Below are 24,613 nucleotides of genomic sequence, written 5' to 3'. Positions count from 1 at the left end.
AAAGTAGATTTCTTTCTTTTATTCTCTAAAGTAAAATATTGTGTGTTAGTACTAGTATGCAACCAAACAGTCCATGTACACTGAAATGGCACCTAAATTTATGTTCAGATTTTAAAAATATACTAGCATGATTGAGGCTTTACTAAATAATGGTTTTAAAATCAACATAAATTACAAAGTAGTTTTACTACAATGTTTCACTACTTTGTTACACTGAATGCAAAATCAGGCAGACAAACTGCCAACAGATACTCTAGTTATCATTGATCATAATATATTTTGTCTGGTTTTTTTTAAAGCTTTTATTTGTAATGCTGGTCTGTGACTGTACTGAAAATCGTTTGATTCAACATAAATTGCAAAAAAAAAAATCAAAATTTTTAAACCCATCCACCGTTTCTCGTATCCATGAAAAAACATTATTTGCCATTTTTAACGTTTGCATTCTAATTAAAAAAAAAAGAAATAGAGTGAAGCTAAGCATGATGGGAAACTCTTTGAATTTTTTAGCAGGAACCCATTGATAATGATTCCCTAAGCCGCCAGTAGTCCTCTACTGGCGTCGCACTTTCATTGCATGCAGTGAGACGCAGGGAGAAGTGGGGAGGGGAAAAAAAAAAAGCATCAGGTGATCTCTGGGGAAAAAAAAAAAAAACCCGTAAAAGTACCACTTTCCTATTGCACGTTAAGCCTTCGCCTTCTTCCTCAGGCATCATGGGAAGTGTAAGCCGCGCCGTGGCTCGAGGCGTCAGAGACGGACGAAGAACTACATCTCCCAGGCAGACCGGGAGGAGGAGCGGCGTTGACGCAGGCGTGGTGGAGTGCGGACGGAAAAAGGGGGGCGTGGCCTCGCAGTCTCTCTCGCTCTCTGGCGGACAGGGAGAGAAGCGAGCGAGAGGGAAGAAGAGTGTCGCTGTGCGCGCGTCTTTCGGGGGCGGTCGCCATTTAGCGCGGCCAGTTTCCCCCTCACTCGGGAGAGGTGGCAGTGAGAGGCCCATCCCCCACTCTCCTCACGAGTGGGAGGGAAGGACGGACGTGTGAAGAAGCCCCGGCGGTGGCAGGCAGGCAGGCGAGGGCAGGGCAGGCGCGGCGCCCCTTCTGGGTGATTTCTCCGCCTTTCCTCCCACTCCCTCAGGCCAGGCGGGTGTCGGAGCGGAGGGTGGCCTTCTTCTCTTCGGGCTGAAAAACGAAGTCCCCTAACGAGGGGCGGTGGCGGCGGGCGTCCCGGCATCGCGTGAGGGAACGAACGGAAGAAGAAGAAGAAGAAGGGAAGAGGTCTCGGCGGCGAGGACGGGCCGGGGAGGAGCCTAAGGCGAGCGGCTGAGCCGGACTTCAACGGAGGCAAGGAGCTGGGCGAGACGGAACGCGCGCGGCCGCGACAGCCACGGGCCTGCCCTTACCGCGCACCCCACCCCGCTGGTCCGGGGCCTGCCGAAGGCTCCTTCCCGGCCTCTTTCCTCCTCTGACTCCCCCACCCCACCTTCGCCGCCGCCGCCGCTGCTGCTGCTCCTCCATGTCGGCCCTGCTGTTCGGCTCCCCGCTGCAGCAGGATGGATGCGGACACTGACTGGGGATCCACCCCGCCTCCGCCGGCCCAGCCCGCTCCACGAGTCGCCTCGCTCCACGCCGCCCGGAGATTCCGGGAGCCGCCTTTGCAGCAGCAGCAGCAACAACACCAAGAGCACCAAGAACCACCGCCGCCGCTTCTGCCGCCTTCCGAGCAGCTCTTGGGCGCGCTCGCCGCCTCGCCTTGACTGCCCTCGCGTCAGCTGCTGCAGCGGCAACTGCTGCGCCTCCCCTTCGACATCATGTCAGCGGGCGCTCCGGAGAGCGGTGCGGCGGCAGCGGCGGCGGCTGCTACTCCTCGCTTCCTCGCCCCGCCGCCTCCCCCGCCCAAGAACGGCTCGAGTTCGGACAGCTCCGTTGGCGAGAAGCTCGGGGTGGCCGCTGCGGGGACGTCGTCCGCCCCGGGAGACTCCGAAGGTTCGGAAGGGGCTAATTGCCGTAGCGAGGAGTACCGGCGACGCCGGCATACCATGGACAAGGACAGCCGTGGTGCGGCGGCCACGGAACACCGCTTTTTCCGCCGGAGCGTCATTTGCGATTCGAATGCGACCGCTCTGGACCTTCCGCGGCTGCAACCCGCGGCGCCTCCCCCGGCTGCTACCGCCGCCGCCGCCGCCTCCTCTGCTCGAGGGAGCATCCCGCCCGTGTTGGGCTCTCCTCCCGAGTCTGTCATCCAGGCAGCCGGCGCTTCTGTCACCTCCAGCCAGCCCCCCGCGTTGCTACTACAGCCGCCCGCACCTCTGCCTCCAGCCGCAGAAGTGCCGTCTGGTCCAGAGCTCTTGGTAGCGAAGGAGGTTACCCCCTTATTAGCCAAGGAGGAAGGGATTGAAGCCGCTCCACTGCCCCCTACCAGTACGGCAGGAAGCGTTACCGCTTCGGCCCGGGATCTGCAGGAAGAGCGGAGTAAGAAGCAAGAAGATATCGAAGAGCTGGAGACCAAAGCCGTGGCTTTCTCCCCAGATGGTCGTTTTTTGAAGTTTGACATTGAGATTGGCCGAGGCTCCTTCAAGACTGTCTACAAGGGACTAGACACTGAGACCACAGTGGAGGTTGCTTGGTGTGAGCTGCAGGTACTAGAGTCGGCATTGGTTTTTTTGATGCTGAGTTGGTAGGCCTAAGGCAAGGGTAGTATTCCTATAAGCCATGTGTGGAAGATAATACTTTTCCAAACTTTTATATAGCCTATTTTTATGTATGTGGTAGTAATCATTAATTTGAACTCTTAAATTGGAATTCAGTTAATTTCTTTTGGTTGATGAAAACACTCTGTCAAAAGAAAAGGAGTAGATTTTTAGCAGTTCCCTTTTTTTCTCTCTGCTGTTCTGCACCTCTCCCTGCTTTTGCCTCAGATATTAAGTGACCACGTGGAGCAGGTTTGAAGGACTTTAGGAAGGAAATAGAATTGCTGAAAAACCATCTTCTCTTTTTCTGCTGATGGAAAGCTGGCAGTTGAGAGAACCTAATTGAATTCTTCCTTTCATATATTAAGGCTGCACAGAAATATTTCAGTCAGGAGTGAAATATGATTTTTGAGTTTTGATTTTGTTTCAAAACTATTCCCATTTAAAATGAGAGGTTAAAAAAGAATTAAGGTTTTTGATGAGGTTATTGTTCTTTCAGTAATATCACCAAGTGCTCTTCCCTTTACTGGGGCGGGGGGGGGGGGGTTGACCTCGCTTTTACTTAAATTTCTCTATTGGGTGGATGTGTGCCAATAGAATACCACATTAACAAAGTAAAAACTAATTTTTCAGGAAAGTGCAACTTTTTCTGGAGCCAGAAAATCCTACAATAAGCAGGATCTTCAATTAAAATGTGGAAAAACTGGCAACTTTTATAGCCAGTTCATGATTTGGGACTGGGTTCTTTGAGGGGCTGCCTTCATCTGCCCATCCTATTCTTGGCAGGTCACAGGAAGCAAGTCTTCTCTATTGTACCCATCTTATGGAACAATCCCCCCCCCCAATATATTCCTGCTAATGTTTCAGAAATCCCTCAAGACCTGGCTATGTTATTAGGCTGGAGGGTCCCCTGGGCACCTGTGAAATTCTAAGATGGCTCCATCATTGTAGTTAGCATCCACTCTCTCCTGTGCTTTTTTATTTTTAATGATTGGTTTGTATATTTAATAATGATTGCTTCCATATATTTTTTTCTTAATTATTGTATGCTGCTCAGAGTCTCTTTTTGAAAGATGGGCAGCCATATCAATCCAATAAATAAATTAATTGCCTGTACAGCTACAATTGGTTGCAAAATTGCAGGCTAAACACACAGTACTTCATTTTTAAACCAAAATTAATTACTGTGATGAAATTGAGATACTTGATTCAATAATAGCTTTGTGATTCAAGGTGCAATATTTTCTGTATTCATTTAATTGCTAATTGAAGTATATGCTGCACATTTTTGTATGAGCAGTCTTACAAAAGTTATATTCCCATATGGCTTTTTAGAAAGCATCTTGCTAATCATCATTGATTGGATATAGAATTCTCAGGTTGGATAAATGGTTTCAAGGTCAGTATTTGAAATGGGCAGACTTGAACAAATGTGGTAGGGGGAGGGGAGAGATGGAGAGACTAATGGATGGTGAGGATAGCTAACAGATTATCCATCTGATCCAAATATAGAAATTAGAATGGCTATTCACAGGTTTCTTATATTTCTCTTTCCACAACTCTTTATGGTATTTGGATTGATTTCTAAGTGATTTACATGTTGTAAGTCAAATGTTTAAGTGTTCAGATAAATTACCAACACCTGACTTGTGGCAAAAATTTAGTTACAAATGGGCCATCTATTTTATACATGCTTGCTTATTCTATGGTAAGCAGTATAGTGGATGATGGTTTGAGGATGTATTTTTTTTTAGCTTTCTATATTTTTTAAAGGAAGATGTCCTTTGAGGCAGGAATCAAGCGTGCAAATTGGTAATTTCTGTGGAATACAAGTAGTTTTCGATTTACAACACTTCCTTTAGTGACCATTCAAAGTTACAGCAGCACTGAAAAGAGTGACTTATGACCACACTTACGACCTTTGATCATGTGATCAAAATTCAGATGTTTAGCAACTGGTTCATACTTATGACTCTTGCTGTGTCCCAAGGTCATGTGATCATCTTTTGCGACTTTCCAACAAGCAAAGGCAGTGGAGAAAAGTGATTCACTTATCAACTGTAGTGATTCACTTAACTGTGGCAAGAAAAATAAAATGGGACAAAACTCACTTAACAAATGTCTCACTTAAGAACAGAAATTTTGGGTTCAATTGTGGCTTGTAAATCGAGGACTACCTGTATCACTTAATTCTGAACACAGAGTAATTGGGTGAGGGTTGGTTTGGGGAACATAAAAGATTGTAGCAGTTGGATATGCACCCAGTCCTAGAATCTATACCTTGATGTACTTGCTTTTAATAACTTGGTGAAACTACTGTTTGATCTAGTTTGTATGAAGAGCTTGATCATGATGTAAAAAGTTTGGATTTTAAATGAAATTATATTTCAAGATAGATTAATTTATTATCAAACAACTTACATTGGTTGAAAAATAATATGGCTTATCTCCTAGGATTTGAGGTTTTGTTTGAATTTTCATTTTATTTAGCAATATTAATTACTTGGTATGCACTATTAGAATTGCTGCCATACCTATGAATGAAAGTAAAAAGAAAACAGATTTGTTTTGTACAGACACTACAATTTTCTATTTTCAAATACCAGTACATTTGCTCTACTTGTATTCCTATATTTGCCTCTTACCATAACATTCAGCAAGTCTTATGTTGGAATGATGGAACTAACTTTTTTTTATAAGGTACTTCATAATGAGAATATCAAATGATAAACTTTCAATTTTGTAAGTATAATATCCTTTTCATTTAAAAGTAAACATTCTTCTGAAAACTCTGGAAGAAGAGAAAAGACTATTAAACATTTAAATTATTTGGAAATTATTTTAAAATAATATATTTTTAAAAAATAGGTTTCAAGGTACATTTTGTAGAATGGTCTAAAATGTTTTATTTATATAATTGTATGTAAAACTGGTGCAATCATGAGACCCTCTTGAATTTTAGCAGATGGCAGCATGCTATCCAGTTGCATCATCAATAATTGAGAAGGCTGTATCAACTTTTTGGGGATTATGTGGTATGCAAGATAGGATGCCAGATGCAGTAGGAGAAGTACAGTTCTGTGGGGCAGGTTTGAATAGCAATAAACCCATTCCAATCTGATCCTGGCCTCTTAGTTAGTGGCTTGTTACCCTAGTCTGTTCCCTCCCCCCACCCCCTTTTCTCTATTCTTCTTCTCAATTCACCTACCATATCCTCTGTATTTGGTGAAATAGTGAGTAATTCTTGCCTCATAAAGCAAACAGAGAAATGCTTTACGCATCTTACTGGTTCATTCACTGTCTATGTATAATTTCAGGTTACTCCTGATTGCATATGTATTCCTATAAAATGAAAGTGGGTGAATGATAAAAGGTTCTGTTCTGAAATTCAAGTCTGTTGGCTACGATCGACAGCTTCTGAATGGGCAGTGAGTGGGCACACTCAGTTTTATACATCAACCAGAATCCATTTGAATTGGGCTATAACAAATTTGAATAAATAAATACCACCATAAATCCTGCCCCCTCCCTTCCCTCTTGAGTACTTTTCTCTTTGCAGTCCTGTTACATTAAAATCATACAGAATTGCTGCTTGTAGGTTAAGGAATCATGATTGGTGGAAGTCAGCTAGTAAACACTGCATCCCATCATTCGCTTGTGGACATTTTTGGTTTTCTTTTGTAGCTGAGTTGTGCAGGAAACAGGTAAGAGTCCCTTTGCATCGCAGCTGAGGATACCAGGAGGAAGAACACATGTACTTCTGAAAGATTTAGGATTATTTTCATCTGACAAATTGGTTTATTTTAAATGTGGAAATCTGTTGAAATATGAAGGGAATCCTTCACATCAAAAGTATTAATATTTGAATAATTTCAATTCAATGTCTTTGTCTCAACCAATTTTTCTTATCTAGCTATAACTTATCTTTTGGAATCCAGTTATAGGTTATGCTGCTTAAAAACTAAAATGGTCTTCAAGAATATTGTGTAGCACTGAGTTTTAACGATAATGCCATACAGAAGTAGCTTATAAAAACTTGGAATTATAGGTTAAATCTAAGACCATACTTCTGTTAGAGAAGGCAGTTTCTGCTGATGAAAGTGAGGACAGGTATGCCACACAGCCATGCACACAGTTTCTGAATATATCAAACTTTCCCCTGGAGGTCCTGTATTGCATGTCAGGATTTTACCTGGGGATTGCTGCAGATAGAAGATGAACAGAAAGTCCCATTGCACTATTGGAAATTGGTTAGCTGAGAGACCAAAACATTTAAGTCCAATAATGTATCTGGTTTATTATATACTAGGTTAAATTTGTAAAATGTTAAGTGGCATTTAATTGTTCAGTAATATTGTGAGATTTACCATGAAACAAGTGCATTGGGCAGAACAAACCTCAAATCTTCATTGACCTAACAAAGGCTTTTGATGCTGTAAACAAGGTATCTCTCTGAATCACCCTGAGATATGGATGCCTGAGGAAATGCATGAAGTTGATTCAGCTATTCCACAACAGAGTGACAGGACCAGTCCTTTACATCAACTTCCTTTGCCATTTCTACTGGGGGGTAAGCATGGTTGTGTCCTAGCCCCAGTCCTATTCAATCTATTATTTGCTTGCATGTTGTCACATGCTGTCCAGAGTATGAAGAAAGGAGTGTACATCATATACTGATTAGATGGCTTTCTAATCTCTGCTTGAATGCAGGGACATGTCTCCATATAATCATTCAAGAAACCCTGTTGCTGATGACTGTGTGTTCCTGGTGCACAAAGACAGTGATCTATAGTTGATGCTGAACAAATTGTCAGATGCTGCTATAATCTTTGGCCTGACTATCCATTTGAACAAGACTGAAGTACTTTACCTGCCCATGCCATGTATCAACCATATAAAAAAAAAAATCACTGTTGATGATATCCAGATAACCAATACTTTGGAAGCATCATTTTAAGGGATGGATCTTCAGATAAATTAACTTCAGGATCAGCAAGGCCAGCCAAGATCGAGGGGCGGTTGCATCCTGGAATGTTCAATCAGCATAATATCTCTATTTCCACAAAGCTGAAAATCTACAGAGCTGTATTATCTCTTCTCTCCTATATGGATTTATTTACCAAACCTATACGCTGCCCCTCCCACTGTATAAGTGACTCTGCAGCTCTGCCTATGAGTCCTGGACTCTGTACATACATCAAACAATTGGAGAAATTTCACATGAGTTCTCTCTTCTCCATTCATTGGCAAGATCATGTCTTCAGTCTGGAGCTCCTGGATTGTGTGAATTCCGTCACCATTGCGTCTCTGATTATCAGAATACAGATGCAGTGGATGGGACAGATCATTAGAATGGATGACCACCATATGCCTTGCCAGTTGCTCTGTGATGTATTGGAGGTTGAGGAGAGATCTTGAGGTTGTCCATGCAAGCCCAACAAAGATGATGTGAAAGAAACCCTTCACCTCAGTGACATCCAGCAAAAGGAACTAGAAACTGTGGCTGCCAAGCCCTCTGCTATGAAGCCTCCATTGGCTTTGAAGACATCACAAAAAAGTGATAGAAAACTTGAGTGGCATCACAGAATAACACCTGTAATTATCACAACAATGGATTTCCAATGTCCCCATTGAAGTACACTCTGCACTTCCAGGCTGGGACTGCAGAGCCACCTCAGTGTCCACAGGTGAATTGTACAACAGCTTGTCTTCTTTGAACCTGAAGGACTACTTATATATAATATTGAGTGGTGCCTTTAATGGTAAATTTATTCCTGAAGACAGAAGAAAATGAAGTATACAGTTGATTCTTTTTCGTGTAAATAAAACAATGGCTACAGCCCAAAGCAGTGAAGTCTGATCTTTATTTTTATTGAATAATTTTTAGGTGAAGTAGAAAATTATTTTCTTAATATATAAAAGCACACATGAGGGAATTAACTACTATTTTTAAGATAATAAGTATTTTTTATAAGAAGTAGAAAATTTAATCTGCCTGTCAGAATTGAGGATTCCCATTAAAATCTAAAAAATCTTGATTGACTTGCATGGTGCATTTGATACTTAACAGCTAAATGGGATCATGTGAGTTCTGAAAGCACTAGTTGACTGCTGGGTCCAGTTTAGTTTGTTGAAATAGCTTATAAAGCTATACACAGTTTAGAAACCAAATTGTTAAAAGACCCAATCTTATACAATATTATTCGTACAGTTGAGGAATCCCTACTTGTGATTTTATAGAGTAGCAGTTTGGCTCACAATGAAGTGGCCAATAGACAGGGGCAGTGCTCTAAGGAGGAATTTTCTCCCAAGGCAAATGCAGCTGCCTCCATAGTATCTTATTTTAGATAACAATGTATGTCTATTTCCCCAATTTGTGAGATAACAATCTATTCTAAGAAAAGATTGTGCTTTTTTGCCTGTCCCACTCATTCATATATTACACTTATTATTAATGATTGTTGATTTTATGCTGGTGTTTTCTTTAAGATTATATTCATGTTTTCTTATAAAGTAGTGTGCAGCCCTGCTGAAGGAAGAGTAGTATAAAATAATACATTATAAAATGTTAAAAAGTAATGGTTAAGTAGCTTGCTGAAGTATTTGTTAAAAGCAGTCAACCAAGTCAGATTTTCTGTACTGTATTATTGAGCCTAATGCTGCATATATATGGAAGTGCTACATAAGCTTTTCCTGCATGAAAAATGATTTGAGGAAAATATATCACATTTTAATATAGAAAAATGCCTCAGCAGACAATTTTAAACCTGTATATGCATTCTTCTTACTGATTCTCTAATTAGTTTCTTTTACATTTAGAAATAAAAAATCAGAGGTGGTTGTATCTTTCCTTTCTTGCCCATTTTTCTGACAGATCTATGTTCCTTTTTCATGTCATGTTTCATTGGTATCTTTCAATCCGTTCTTCCATTTTGCTGCATTCCTTTTCCATTTTTTGCTTCCAAAAGATAGACAAATATTTGCTGATTTTTGAGGGATCCTCCCTCTGCCCTTAATATGGTGGAATAAGACTTTTTTGTTTAAACCTTTTGATGGAAATTATAATAGCTTTGCACTCTATGCCATCTGAATTATGAAGACTAGGGCAGGATGCTTATCCTTCCTCTTTTTGTTTCTTCATCATCATCTTTTCAGGAAACGAGGGAAATATATAATCACACCATTAAACTTGTCTTGGGAGCCTAAACTCTTATAGATTGCATACTATCCTCCCTGATGTGGCTGTGACGATGGATATGGAAGCATGGCTTCTGTTTCAACCTTAGCTTGCTTTTTACTGGTACTTAAATAAACAGCAGTTTACACTTAATTTGTTTAGTAAAAACAAGCTAACAAAAATGCAGTTTTCCCAATAACTGTAGCTTAATTTGTTAACTGACAAATTATTAATAATGAAAAACAGAAATTTGTAATTTGGAGGCTGTACTGAAGAAGAAGGAAAGTTGAGAGACCACAAATTTTGGTGGACCCTAGAAAAAAATATTGTGCTGTAACCATGGTTTAGTATTGGATTTGACTGAACGCTTTTTATTTGAGAAGAAACTACACTGGGTGGATGGAAATCTTAACTTGTCACTATTGACAGGGAGAGTAGTTAATTACAAGCCCGAATTTACTTTAATGTGTCTGTTGAGTAAACAAAATTCAGCTTGACACTCAATTATTATACTTACAAGTATCGTGCAAGATTTTAAATAATGATTTGAATCACCAAGATAAATAATTTGTAACCATTTCTTTGCCTCAGTAAGTGAGGAAAACTAGTTGTTATAGTAATTATATATATATTTAATAGTATAATACAAATGCAGTTTATTTAAAACTTCTGGTCATCAAATTAATTTCGTAATTCCTTTGTTTTGACTTATTATACACCTGTGAAAGACACTGAGTAAGAATATTTCTTGAAAAATGAGTCATCATCCAGTATTGGATATGTTAAAAGATTTCAAGAAGGAGTTGGAGAATTTTAAATAAAGTTGTGATTTCTATTATATAGCAAATAACTAGAGATGAGCACAATGTTTGCTTTCAAAAAGTTATGCCCACAAAGTTTGCAAAGCATCTCATTTCAGATATTGTATGAAACTGCTATTTTAAGTGGGAAATGGTTTGTTCCAAACACCAACATATTTTAGCTTAGATTAAAGCTGTCACTGAATTCAGATTACTCAAGTCCACATTCAAACCATTTTAAAATACTAGAAAAAAGCCTGTTTCACATTTGAAACAGCAGTTGTGCATTGGACAAATTAGATGCATTGTGAATGCTTGCATTAGAAATGAACTTTTTTCTGTATCTGTACAAATAAATGTTCATGTTTGCTTAACAGAAACATAAGCATCTTATATGATTATGTGCTATCAAGTCAGAATTAAATCTTAGTGATCATATGGACCTTCTCACAATGACCTGTCCTCTCAGGGTGACATGATAATAGTCTTCCAATATTTGAAGGGCTGCCCCAAAAAAGAGGGGACCAAATTATTCTTCAAAGCAAGACAAGAAGTAACAGATGGAAACTTATCAAAGAGAGATCCAACTTAGGAACCAAGAAGAAATTTCCTGACAGAACAAATTATCAGTGGAATGGATTGCTTTCAGAAGTTGTGGGTGTGCCATTATTGGAGGTTTTAAAGAAGAAATTGGATAGCAATTCCAGAACGGTATAGGGGTCTTTGGCTTGAGCAGGGGTTTTGACTGAAAGAACTCCCAAGGTCCCTTCCAACTGTGTTATTCTGTTCTGCTTTCATCTCTTTTTCAATCCAGTGGAGATAGACTGTGTTTTTCCTAGAGATATACTGAAAGTCTTTCAGGATGTATCTGTTTAAATTCTGTTTCTCTAAGATGAACTCTGGATTTATTCTATGATCCATTTGTTTGTTTTGTTGGTTATTCACAGTATTTTCAGGAGTCTTCCCCAATGTTAAAATTGTAAGGAATCCGTAGTCTCCTGCTTCTTCCAAATTCAGTTTTGCTCCATAGAATATCACAAGGAAAACCTGCAAGGATCTGATCTTTGTATACATAGATATGTCATAGATTCTGAATGTCTTTTCCAAGGCTTCATTCCTATCCTACTACTGTGTTTCCCTCAAAATAAGACCCTGCCTATATTTTTTTGAATGCTTTGAAATAAGCTCTTGGCCTTATTGCCATGTGCTCAAAAGCCCGATTGGGCTTATTATCAGGGGATGTCTTATTTTGGGGGAAACAGGGTAATACGTTTTCCAAGGCTTCACTATTAATCCTACCAAGTAGTAGTCTGTATTTTTTTTCACTACTGGCTCGTTTATTGTTAATATTTGATCCTAAAAAGCAGAAGCCATTTCAATATCTTTGCCAATTCTAAGAATGTTTGCTGTGGTTATTGTTATTAATTTGGTTTTTTATATTTAATATTAGTTTCATTTTTTTCTTTGACTTTTATTAATAGAGTTAATAGATAATTTTGCAATTTTAGCCATGTGAGTAGTGTCATTAGCACAGCACAGGTTGTTATGTTTCTTTCTCCCGTAGTAAAACCATTCAGTCACCCTCAATATATGCTCCCTCAGCATATAATTTGAATAATTAAAGAAAAGCTATACTGTTTTATTGATTTGCTAGTCACTTTTGCCATGTTCATCAAGACTGTAGTTTCCTATTCTATGTGTAGATTTCATATGAGGACAATGAAATATTCTGGAGTTTCATTTTCCTCAGAACATTAGACATCTTGACATGGTTGATACGATTGAAGTTCTTTCTATATAATCAGTGATTTGATAGTCCTTGGCTTTCTCAATTATGCAGCATGAATCAGCAATGTTTTTCTCAGCAATTTCTAAAACCATCTTGAACATCTGGCATCTCCATTTCCATGTAGGACTCTAATCTGGATTATCCTAAGCATTATTTTGCTAGGATGTGAAATCAACGATATTGTCCAATAGTTTGCATATTCTGTGCAAGTCTCCTTTCTTTGGTATTGGTATATAAATTCATCTCTTCCACTGTATTCACCACATATGCTGGATTAGTTTGGCTAGAACCTTTACAGATTCTTGCCATATATCTGTAGTTATTCCATAAATTGTTAACAGAATTTCGGGATATTTCATCTATCTTTGATCTTTTTTGAATCAGTTGCTGTCTGTTCACTAGTGTTCTTTAGCATTCCAGTCTAAAGTTGGACTTCCTTCTGAGTTTCAACAAGTTTTGGAAGACTTTTTCTTCCCTATTTGTTTGAATCTTCAGTGCTTTTAGAAACTGACTATAGCACTTTTCCTTGTCTTTTCAATAAATTGTCTGAAATTCTATGTTCAGTTCCTTTCCGAGATTTTTGTCTTTCATAGCTTTGACTTTTCTTCCCTTCTTGGCAATTTCGATGAATGACATCCAATTGCTTTGGGATTTCAAAGCACTTCCTGATATTCTCCTTGAAAATAGTCTGTTGAAACAATGGAAAAAGAAGAAGAAGAGGAAGGGAGGGAGGGAGGGAGGGAGGGAGGGAGGAAGGAAGGAAGGAAGGAAGGAAGGAAGGAAGGAAGGAATCTAATGTTCTTTGCTAGCTTCCCCCAAAGAAATTCAGTGGGGAAAACAGCAGGAGGTCAGAAGTCACTCCCTTTGCTTTTTGGCTGCCTGTGGTCATTCTGTTTCTCTATTTAGGTAAAAAAATACCTATGAAATGATGACCCAATTGGTCTAGTTCTTTTTTAAATTATCTTTAAATTCCCCAATTAAATGAGTACCAGATTGAGATTTAGAGGCCCAAAACTGGCAGACAAGTGCCTGTACTGCTCTGTGCTGTTGCTGCCGTTATTAAAATCCGCTAGGCTGTGCTCAGGAGAATTCTGAAAGCCCTAGCCCAATTCTGCAAGGAAGAAAATTACCAACTCCCTATAATAATAATTTCTTTTAAAATGGTAAGATTCATAGATAATGTATATGTAACCAGTGCATAGAACAAACTAAATGTTTCAGATATTCAGGAGTTGTCTTCCAAGCCTCCATTAAGAAGTCAGCCTAAACTAACCATACCTCCTTGGTTGTAAGAAGAATGTTGCAGCAATTATAAGATTCCATTGGATATAGGGAAGACTTCATTCTAATTGCTAATAAATTTTTAATTGCAAAATTGGCAGCACAATTACTAGATAGAGTACAATTAGGCCTATATTCCAATTTAAGACCATTTGATTTTTTTCTCCAGTCAAGTCCTCCTTTATGATTCCTAGATGTGATTCAAATGTCGTGTTCAGGCTAGAGCTTTGATTAATTGGAATCAAAGCCAGCTTTTGGCAAGCTAGTGTGGCTGAGGATCTTATTGGTTTCAACTGGACTGTTGCCCTTTCTAATATCTCACCATCATAGGTCATGAAAAAGGAACAACATTATGAACAAACTGAGATTCTGTGTTCTCTCTCTCTGCAATAATTGTTATTTTAGGATTACATAAAATCAAAGAAGTAATAAAGCATTGGATTCAGGGCATGGCAAAATAACTTAAGCCAAACAACAATAGTATATTGGCTTCTGGGAAAAATCCAGAGAATTTCTCTTGCAGCCTTATCTGTTTCACTTACCTCCCTGAAGTAGTAATAGTTCATTCTTAAGTGTCTGCTTTAATAAGCTCTCTTCAGCATTTCAATATTATGAAGGATCATGCAAAAAAATTCCCCCCTAAATATAGTTATTACTAGAATTTCTGGAACTTCAAGAGGAAGCAGATAAAAGGAAATGCAACCAGGTGTTTGTTGTCTGTATGAAATGTATGTACTTTTGGAGCAGCAGTAGAAGGAAGGAAGATATGTTTAGTACTGAAATATTAAGCTGAATCTTGTGAAAGCACGGAGTAATCAGGGAATAGGATGGACTTTAGTAGGGAATAGAAGAAAGAGAACAGATATAGAGGCATAGTATCCCTACATATCAGAAATATGTACTGTTTAATCAGGTAGACAACAGGAGAGTGTTCAATTGCAATTCATATTGAATGAAATGGTCCAATTCTTCATTTTCCTGCTGGTATTAGCAATAGCACTTAGACTTATATATTGGTTCACAGTGTTTTACAGCACTCTGTAAGCACTTTTCAGAGTCAGCATATTGCCCCCAACAATCTGGGTCCTCATTTCACCGACCACAGAAGAATGGAAGACTAACTCAACCTTGAGCCGGTCAGGATTAAACTCCTGGCAGTGGAGAGAGTCAGCCTGCAATACTGCATTCTAACCCCTGCGCCACCACAGCTCACAGTTCAGTACGGGTTGAACTGCATATGGATATAAATAAAAATGCAGAAGGAAAGATTGCACCAGAGTGGGGATTATGGAACAAATACATTGACAATGCTGGTTATAATTAAACTTGGTAAGTGCAAAAAGTATAGGCAGAAGCAGTAAATTAAAGCTTGTGCTTTAGAGAAAATGAAGTGTCAATGAACTGGAACTCATAGAAGGAAAAACAGGAGGGATATTGGGGAAACTCTGTTCTTTTTAAAGAGATGATTGTGGGTGGGATTTTGGAGGAGTATAGCCAGAGTTATCCATTAAAATGTTTTTGGTATCGGGTAGGGATTCTTGGTAATTTTATGGGTCAGAAATGAAAAGCAAAGCAAAATTAAACAGGTGCACTTTAATTGATCACTCTTGACTATATCTTTTTGCCAGTGGGGATGGCTAAAACTAATTAAAGCAATTTTTTCTAAGGCGATCGCCTCTTAAATTCTAACAATTGGTTAGTCTCTGGTTAACTAAAGTCCACCTATCTGAAAAGTAATTAGAGAAACTTGGGATAGGCAAATAAGGGAGCTTCCAATTCTTGTTTTAAGGATTGTGTTCACATTAGGATCTCTGACTTTTTTTCCTCTTGTGTTAATTCTAAATGGTAAGCAAAACATTTTGCTGTTTATTATTTTGGGGTGTTAAAAATAGAAAAATCAGAGACAAATGATATCAGTTTAACTAACAAGCCAGAAGCAGTGTCTTTATTTATTTACATCAATTGTTTATTGTACTGATCTTGAGAATCTGGGTGGTGTACAATGAAGTTGGAAAATGAAAGCAGCAAAAATCAAATAGAACAAAGCATATATGCAGGCCAGAGTCTTGACCTACAGTCCATCAATCAAAGCCAAACAAAGATGTTTTATGGCAGTTAACTGCCAGGAAAAACATATTCTAGAGAGTGAGGGCCAGTATACTGTAGATAAGGCATGTTGTCAAACCTGACTCCTATGTAGTTCCCATTCAAGGGGGAATCTGAAGATGGCCATACAATTTTGACAAGTAGTTGGAGTTAGGTATAGTGAATGATCAAGTTATGTTCAGTGGAATGTTTATGTCTAATAAACCAGAATGGCTGTAGCCCTTAGAGATAGGCAAGCTAAGATATTTTAGAAATGCTTTCTAGTATTGTAGGCTAGAATAATAGAACATTGAAACCTGTCAGAGTTTCTCTTTGTTCCATCTCAAACTAAACAAAATGAAGGTGAGGTTATTTTGAGTGTTTTTCTCATGCTTTCCTCTTTCTCAAGAATGGAGTACTGTAGTCATTTTTGAAAGTCCTCCATTAGTGGATTGGTTATTCTTTCCTCACTCCCAAGGTCAGATCTGTATTCTTTTACAACTGTTTACAAATTCAGGCTTATGGTTGTAGCCATGCTTGGCAGTTTTTGTAATGTCTTTATGAGCATTTGGCCATAAGTACATGAATAATGAATGAAGTCTTCATTTCTTTAGGTTCACGAAATTTTAACAGGTTGTCATAGACAGTGTAATAGCTGCATTGCATAATAGGTGGTTTCTCCCTTGTGCTGCTTAGAGAATCCATCAAATGGGTTAATTCTCGTCTGATTGGCCAGAGACTGAGTAAGAATTTGTTTAAACATGCCTCCTCTTCCTGTCTAGCCCCAGTTCCTTACTCAGTCCCGGCCTTTAGAGACTTGTTTTTGTTAACTCCATTCTCTGGACTCTCTAATTATTGGAAAATTTCAGCTTTTTAATTATTTTTTCAACTGGCTAAGAACCTACTGATCTACCGGTGGTTTGAGGTTTCCCGCTCGACTGAGCTAGCTGAGCGCTGCTCAGCTGAGCCACGGATTGCTGGCGGTGATTTAGATCGCATTTCACCGTCTTCTTCCATTGGCACCAGGATTCCTTTCCCTGCAGTTTTGACGTGATTGTCTGCCCGTGAGTTGCCTGGGGAGCACGTGGGAGGCTGTGTTGTCGGTCTCGCGCCACGGGGATCGAGGATAGCTCCGTGTTGTCGGAGCTCAGCTCTCCCTCGCTTCGCCCGGATCGCCATTATTCCAAGAGCCATTTCGTCGGCTCCAGCTCTGAGCGGGCTCGATTATGGCGCCAAAGAGGGTGGTGTTGTCAGCCCTGTGACATCAATTGTGAGTGATTTTGGGTGCTTCAGGAGCTGTGTTGTCGGCTCTGTGCCATCCCTACAGGGGATCCCGGCTTTAGTGGAGCTGCTCTCAGCCATTTGTCCAACATTTTGTGACGCTCGAGGGCTGTGTTGCCGGCCCGGCACCATTTTGTTTGACATCGTGTGAGGTTGTTTAGTAACGAGGCTGTTCTGCCAGCCTTGCACCTTATTGCCTCAGTGAAATTTCTTTTAGGGGAAGGGTGCTTCAGCATTTACCACAACAACTGGTTTTTCTCTACAATCAATTGTGTTGTTCAGGAGCATTTTTAACTACCAGCACTCCTGTCTATTGGGCATTTATTGCAGCCATTATTCATTCTAACATGGCCAATTGCAGTCGCTTCCCCTCCAGGAAATCTAGAGCTCCCTCTCAGCACAGGGGCAGATCCAAAAACAAGCACTCTTCCAAAGCCACAGTATCTCAGACTGCCCCTGTTTCTTCTTCTGCTGCTGTAGCAGCAGAAAAAGATGCTAGGAGAAGGCATCTGGCACTAACCAAACAATTTGATAAGGCCAAGAAGCAGGCTGAAGCCACCATCCCCCCTTCACTCCCTACAATGGCAGCTCCATCCACCCCAATCCAGAGGCAGGACACCGCCACTCAGATTCACCAGGATACCTCCTCCTGGTCCCCAATTATTTCCACTGAGACACAGGAGGACCAGTCCGTTATCAGAGAAGTTTTCTCTCAAGGAAGTGATTCCACTTCACCTCCGTCTAGGCAGCCACGCGCCTCTAGACCATCTGCCACCTTCACTCCTACGGCGGCAGGGCTCTGCCCCGAGGAGGGCCATATGTCTACCATCCCTCAGGAAATATGCGACCTCATTACACAAACAGTGGCTAAGGGTATTGACACGGCCCTTACCCAAAGAGGAATTCTGGCCCCATCATCTGCTCCTGTTCAAGCACAACGGTCTTCCAGGGCTTCATCCCATCTGGACAGCGATTCTTCTTCAGTCCATTCTCGTTCTCCTTCTCACCATAGCGACCAATCGCTCCTTGACAAAGAGGAGGCCTTTGATTATTACCTCTCTGGAGACGAGGAGGAAACCCCTTCGGTTAGGCCCCGTTCCACGGGTCTCTTCCGGCATGAGCTGTTTTTCAGACCTTATTGCATAAGGCAAAAGTCATCGCTAATATGGGGGTTTTCCGGCATGCACTGCAGATTCTTCGGATCCTAGTGACTCCAATAAACTACTTTTTACAGAGGCTGTTACTGGACAGGAGGTGGTACTATCCCCACAACTCTTCATTGATACTGTCCAGCGCCAATGGGCCCAACCCAGTTCCATATTAACACCAAGTGGGCTAGACAAAAAACTACATGTGGAACAGGAGCTCAAGGACCTCCTCAAACTCCCCACGATTGATGTTCCCATGGCCAGCCTGACCTCTCCAAGCATCCTACCATCCGATGCAGCTGAGGGTCTTTGCACAGAAGACAGATGGGCCAAAATCTCTACCCGTAAGACCCACCAGGCTGCTGCGTGGGCCATCAAGTCAGCTACAGCAGCCTCCTTCGCCAGAACGTCCCTCATATGGTTCCGTCAGATGCAGGCTAGAGCATCTCCTGAGGATGCTCGTCTGCACCAGGACATCAATAAAATGATCGCCGCTACGGAGTATGCTGTGGATGCAACTCTCAATTCAGCCAAATTCGCTTCACGCGCCCTGGCTTCCAACATCACGTCTCGGCATCTTCTCTGGCTGCGGCATTGGGAGGCAGACATGAGGACCAAATAGCGTCTCGCTGCAGCTCCCTTCAAGGGCAGATTCCTCTTTGGAGAGGCCTTGGACCCGGTCCTAGTGGAAGGTAGGGACAAAAGAAAGGTCCTCCCATTTGCCCCCAGATGCTCGGATAGATGCTCTGCCTTTCCCTATCGTAGACAGTCCTTTCGATCTTCTGACCCTGGGTACCAAGCCCTGGCCCCTCCACGACCATTCGTTCCCTCAGCCGACAGGTCCCATGACAGACAGCCCTTCAGAGAGCGCACTCGGCAGTCTCAGTCCAGACGACCCTTTCGGGGCTCCACTTTTCATCCCTATCGTAGAAAATAATGATCCCTCTCTTCAGGGACCCATTGGAATCGTCTCACCGAGTTCTCTAACATTTGGCATTCTACAGCCACGGATGCTTAGGCCATTCAGACGGTCACTTTAGGAGTCACATTGGACTTCATTTCTGAGCCCCCTCGATGTTTCATCAATTGTTCTACGACCACTGACTATTCCAAGAGAGCGCTAATGGAAGCCAAAATTCAGCACCTCCTATCCATTCGGGCCATTGAACCAGTCCCTCCTGAACATCAGGGTGCTGGCTTTTATTTGATTCTTTTCTTGGTGCAGAAGAAGTCAGGGGGCAGTTCATATACGGTACAGGCGTTTCAAGATGCACACCCTGCATACTATTCTAGGTGGCATCAGATAAGGAGATTATTTGTCATCAATTGATCTCCAGGAGACTTATCTCCATGTTTCAATCAGACCATCCCACAGGAGATTCCTCAGATTCTGCTATGGTGGGGCTCATTTTCAATACAGAGCCATGCCCTTTGGACTTTCTTCCACCCCCCACATTTTCACCAAACTCCTAGATGTAGTGGTGGCTCATTTGAGGGCATCACTGGTCAGATTACAATGCTACCTGGATGACATTTTAATTCAATCTTCATCATTCCAACAGGCATAGAATGATCTCCAGGTGACCATCATGGCCCTTCAGCAACACGGTTTCACTATGAATTGGGAGAAAAGTCAGCTGACTCCCTCCACTGACTTGGTCCACCTCAGGGCCCGCATCGACACAGTGGCAGGTCTAGTATTTCTGTTGCAGGAAAGGCGACGCAGCATCCAGGCCATGGTGCAACTGGTGCGGTCTCTACAGAGGGCACCTCTCCTTCTGCTCTCTCAATTATTGGGACAAATGATCTCATGCTTGGCAATCGTCCCTTAGGCGAGATTGCACTCACGACCCCTTCAGTGGCTTCTATTACCAAGCCAAAAAGCGGGTATGAGCAACTCCAATACCCAGATCAGGGTCTCCCCGAAGGTACTCAAATCCTTCATCTGATGGACATTCGCAGCTCTGACAAAAGGTTCCCTCTTCCACGAGCCTCAGTGCCTGATCCTCACCACGGATGCCAGCCTCTTCGGCTGGGGCGCTCACCTCAACATCCGGGTCACTCAGGGGCGTTGGGCGTCCAAGGACCTCTTTAAATGATGTCAACTGGCTGGAACTACGTGCCGTCCATCTGGCACTCCGCCACTTCCAACACCAACTGTCAGGGCACCACGTGCTTCTCCGGACAGACAACGTCATGACAAAAGCCCACGTGAACCGGCAAGGCGGGATGCGCTCCAGGATCCTAATGAAAGAAGTCACGCAATGGGCTATCGGCGGAGAGGCATCTGCTTTCTCTTCAAGCAGAACATATAGCAGGAACCTCCAACTCCCGAGCGGATTGGCTGAGCAGAACTACTAATAGTGTGCCGCTTCGGCCAGCCTCAAATCGATCTATTCACAAGTCCGAACAAGTTCCTCGCTTCATCACCAGGTATTGGACTCTGGGAGTGGAGGGGACCAATGCCCTTTGCTGCACGTGGCCTCCGGGCCTCCTTTATGCCTTTCCCCCAATTCCCCTGATACTGTGGGTCGTGCGGAAGGATCGAGAATGCAGAGGTCATCCTCGTTGCCCCATATTGGCCTCGATGAGCTTGGTTTGCAGACCTCATGGGGCTATCAATCAATCGCCCATGGCGGATCCCGCCGGATCAGATCTCCCTTTGCCAGGAGGCCATTTACTATCCGGAACCCCAATGGTTCCAGCTGGCCGCCTGGCACTTGAAAGGGAGATTCTGAGGAAGGACCACTTCTCATCCAAAGTGATCTCCACCCTCCTCGCTTCCCACAGAGGGTCCACCACTCGTATATATGATGCGACTTGGTCTTCGTTTCATCGCTGGTGTGTCTCTTCGGACATTGACCCCACGAGAACGTCCATTCCTCAGGTGCTGGACTTCCTTCAAGCGGGTCTGGATGCCGGGTTAGCAGTCAATACCATATGACGACACGTTGCGGCCTTAGCAACTATTCTCACCAACAAGGATCACGGTACATTGTCTGAACGTCCCCCCCCCCGTGCACAGGTATCCCTCCTGGGATCTTTGTCTTGTCCTTCAAGCCTTAACGGCCTCACCCTTTGAACCGCTGTCCTCCGCCTCCCTCAAATTTCTGACCTTTAAGGTGGCCTTCCTGATCGCTGTCACCTCTGCTCGCAGGGTGTCCGAGCTGGCAGCCCTATCCATTCGCAAGGACTTGTGCATTTTTCATTCTATCGAGTCGTTTTGCGGATGGATCCCACCTTCCTCCCAAAAATCAACACTTGGTTTCACAGAGCCCAAGAGGTTGTGTTACCTGACATCTGCCTCAGGCCACTCACCCCAGCGAACACCGCTAGCACTCTTTGGATGTTCGTCGGGCCTTAAAGAAGTATATTTCTAGGACTGCACCGTTCCGTAAATCTGAATCATTATTCATTTCATTTCAACCAAGTTCCTTTGGCTCAAAGGTGTCTTCTTCCACCATCGCTCGCTGGCTCAAGGCCTGCATCTCCCTGGCCTACGAACGGAAGAACAAGCCCATTCCTGGTTGCATCACAGTTCACTCTACGCGTAGCGCGGCTACCCCTGCTGCTTGGGCCACCCAAGCTCCTCTTCTCAAGATCTCCAGGGCAGCTACTTGGGCTTCACTGACGCCCTTCATTCGCAATTACAAATTGGACAAATTTGCATCAGCTGAAGCCGCCTTTGGTTGCAGAGTGCTCCAACAGGTCCTTCCTCCGGAGGGTCTGCCTGCCTCCTCTTCTTCTTCCCCCCCCCCCAGGGATATTTAGCTTGGGTATATCCCATTCGATGGACTCTCTAAGCGCAAGGGAGAAGGAACATTGGACTTACCTGAAGGTTCTTTCTCCTTGCGCTGCGTAAGAGTCCATACCCTCCCTTGTTGGGGGTCCTGGACTTCTTTTGACTCCCTTTCCATTCAAGTTTTGTTTCTTCAGATCCCGACTTCGTTTCAGAACTGGGGCTAGACAGGAAGAAGAGGCGTTTTTAAACAAATTCTTACTCAGTCTCTGGCCAATCAGACGAGGATTAACCCATTCGATGGACTCTCACGCAGCATAAGGAGAAAGAACCTTCAGGTATGTCCAATGTTCCTTCTATATAGGCATGTATTGTTTATCCCATGAAGATATAAAGTAGATGTTGTCTTTCAAATCTTAACATCTCTTAATTTTAGATAAGCAATTGAACATACCTCATAAAACTGGTGGGGTAAGTATTTTGATGTAAGGGTGGAAACCAAACAAAGTAAAGCTTTGTTGTCAGTTTGAATTCACAGTCTTTATAAAAGATTGGTATATGTATGTGGTGATCCAAATAAATATATTTGGTTTATATGGAATAAAATCCCTGAATGAAAATACAGAAATATCCAGCATTTGAAAAATTTGTCCAATTTGCTAATTTATACAAATCAAAATAAGACATAAGTAGTCTGTCATCCTGTGAAAGTGTGAAAATATGAAATTTGAAAAGTGTTCAAACTTTCCTAAAAAAAATCAATTATGTAGGGAAATTTTAAATGAGAATATTTTAAGAGATACCTGACCTATAGCCTTCTCTTCTACTTACCATTCATTTTTCAGAATATGAAATAACCATACATTTGTATCCAGTTCAAACAGTAAAACAACATAAGTCAGTATCATGTTTGATACAACAACGAATTTTTAAAAATGATAGAAAGCCACATAACCTTTTAGCACTAAAAGTTATCCTTCCAGGTTAAACAAGATTTTTTTTTCCACCGAGTATCTAAATAAAAATACTTCATTCTTCATAATGAATGAGAAACAATTTGGGAAATTATGAAAGAGTCCTTTTCAAAAGGTACCTTTATCTCTGAAGATGTGCCTTCAGTGAGGTGTCGAGGAATAGAAGGATGTCTATGGGAAGAAAACAGCAGGTCCAAAGTATATAAACTTTAAAAGCTTTAATAAAGTAAGCTAAGGATGCAAAGCACGGCTTCTGGAATTCTTTTCAAGAATTAAGACCTGCTTTGCTTTGAATGACTTGAGTGGGTTATAGAATAGAACACAATATTTGGCAACATTCCATGCTGTTATCCAGCTGCCTTTCCCACGGGGAAGCACTGGGATTTTTTTCCCTTCAGACCTTGCCAAATCCAGCCCAATTTTTAAATGCCACCTTTTGTCTGTTTCTTCCTACACAGCATATCTGCTTCAAATGAGTTATTTATTTATTGTATTTATTTGAATTGATAATATATAGTTTTGTTCTTAAAGGCCTTTTATGCTAATGTAAAGTCCCAGCCCCCATTACATAATTTATTTCCAACATTCTGTTGTATTGGAAAGTATAAAAAGATACCTTAACATAGACATAAATATGTGACCATCGTAAGACTGTATATATTGTCTTCTATCTATATCTGGGTCTGGGTCTCTGTCCATCTGTCTGTCTATCTAGCTATCTACTCCCACCTCCCTCCCTCCCTGTAGGCATGTGTGTATATGTGTTTGTGAGTCCAGTAAAACAGTTGTCCATGGACATGTATTTGGAGAAAAGGGCAGCAGCTTCTGAAGCAACTAGTTGACCTGAAGAAAGAATCAGCAGCTTTAATTATTCAAACAGGAATATTCATACATGCTTTTCTGTGCTATAAAAACCTCATCTGAAGGATTCATATTGTTCTTGAACTGAATGAGTAATGCACTACAGTGAAGCATTGTGAGCCAGATAAGATTTAGTAGTTTTCTTCAGGCTGAGGGGACTCCTACCTTTGGAAAGGTATTAATATGTCTCTTGTATTCCCTGACTTTGAAACACTTGCTAGTAAAGATGAGGGAGACATGCTGTTAGATGCAAAGAGCCAAATAGGTTGTCCATGTCTCTTAAGGATCAGCAGCTAAAATTGATTCAACAATATCAAATAGAAACTTGGCTATCAGCTTTCTTATCATTGACAATTCTGAGTCATATTAGAAGCAAGTGATATAATCTACTGAAACCTCAGCAAAACTACTGCACTGAGCTTCTGGGAGTACTGTTTCAATGAATAGTGTCTAACAATTTAACAAATTATTTTTACTCAGAAAAAAATGTTGCTGTCTGAGATTCTATAGATTCATTAGACTAGTGGAAGAGAAGAAAGATTTTATTGACATAAAGTAGACAAAGGTATACATAATGAACTGGACTCCGATTCTGTCAGGTCAGTTTTATCTTCACTTAACTTCTGAGCATAAATTAAATACTAGTTCAATACTGTCAAAATGTTTTTTAATAAAAAGATAGCAGACTTGAATATATTCTGAATTGTATGTGATTTGCTTATTTTCAAATTTTAAATGATATATGATCTCGGTGTTAAAATTACTTAGTTTAAATAAGGTTGATATTAGAC

The 24,613-nt window shown here is 41.6% G+C and overlaps 1 protein-coding gene and 1 pseudogene across 13 annotated transcripts in view; both read left to right on the top strand.

Annotated features, from left to right (window-relative positions):
• The first annotated feature begins 283 nt into the window (after positions 1-283).
• Positions 284-24,613, top strand: part of WNK1 (WNK lysine deficient protein kinase 1) — a 131,820-nt gene continuing 107,490 nt past the window's right edge. For all 13 annotated transcript variants that reach the window (XM_087873690.1, XM_087873689.1, XM_087873687.1 and 10 more), the window contains exon 1: positions 284-2,636. In XM_087873690.1, the coding sequence (XP_087729816.1) occupies positions 1,809-2,636 (828 nt within the window). In that variant the 5' untranslated portion in view covers positions 284-1,808. The remainder of the gene's footprint in view (positions 2,637-24,613) is intronic.
• Positions 17,037-19,484, top strand: LOC148112773 (uncharacterized; annotated as a pseudogene).

This window comes from Pantherophis guttatus, chromosome 7 (assembly GCF_059756535.1).
Source record: "Pantherophis guttatus breed Tessera chromosome 7, ASM5975653v1, whole genome shotgun sequence".
NCBI lineage: Eukaryota > Metazoa > Chordata > Lepidosauria > Squamata > Colubridae > Pantherophis > Pantherophis guttatus.
Note: the sequence above shows the minus strand (reverse complement) of the source record. Positions and strands in the feature narration are given on the sequence as shown.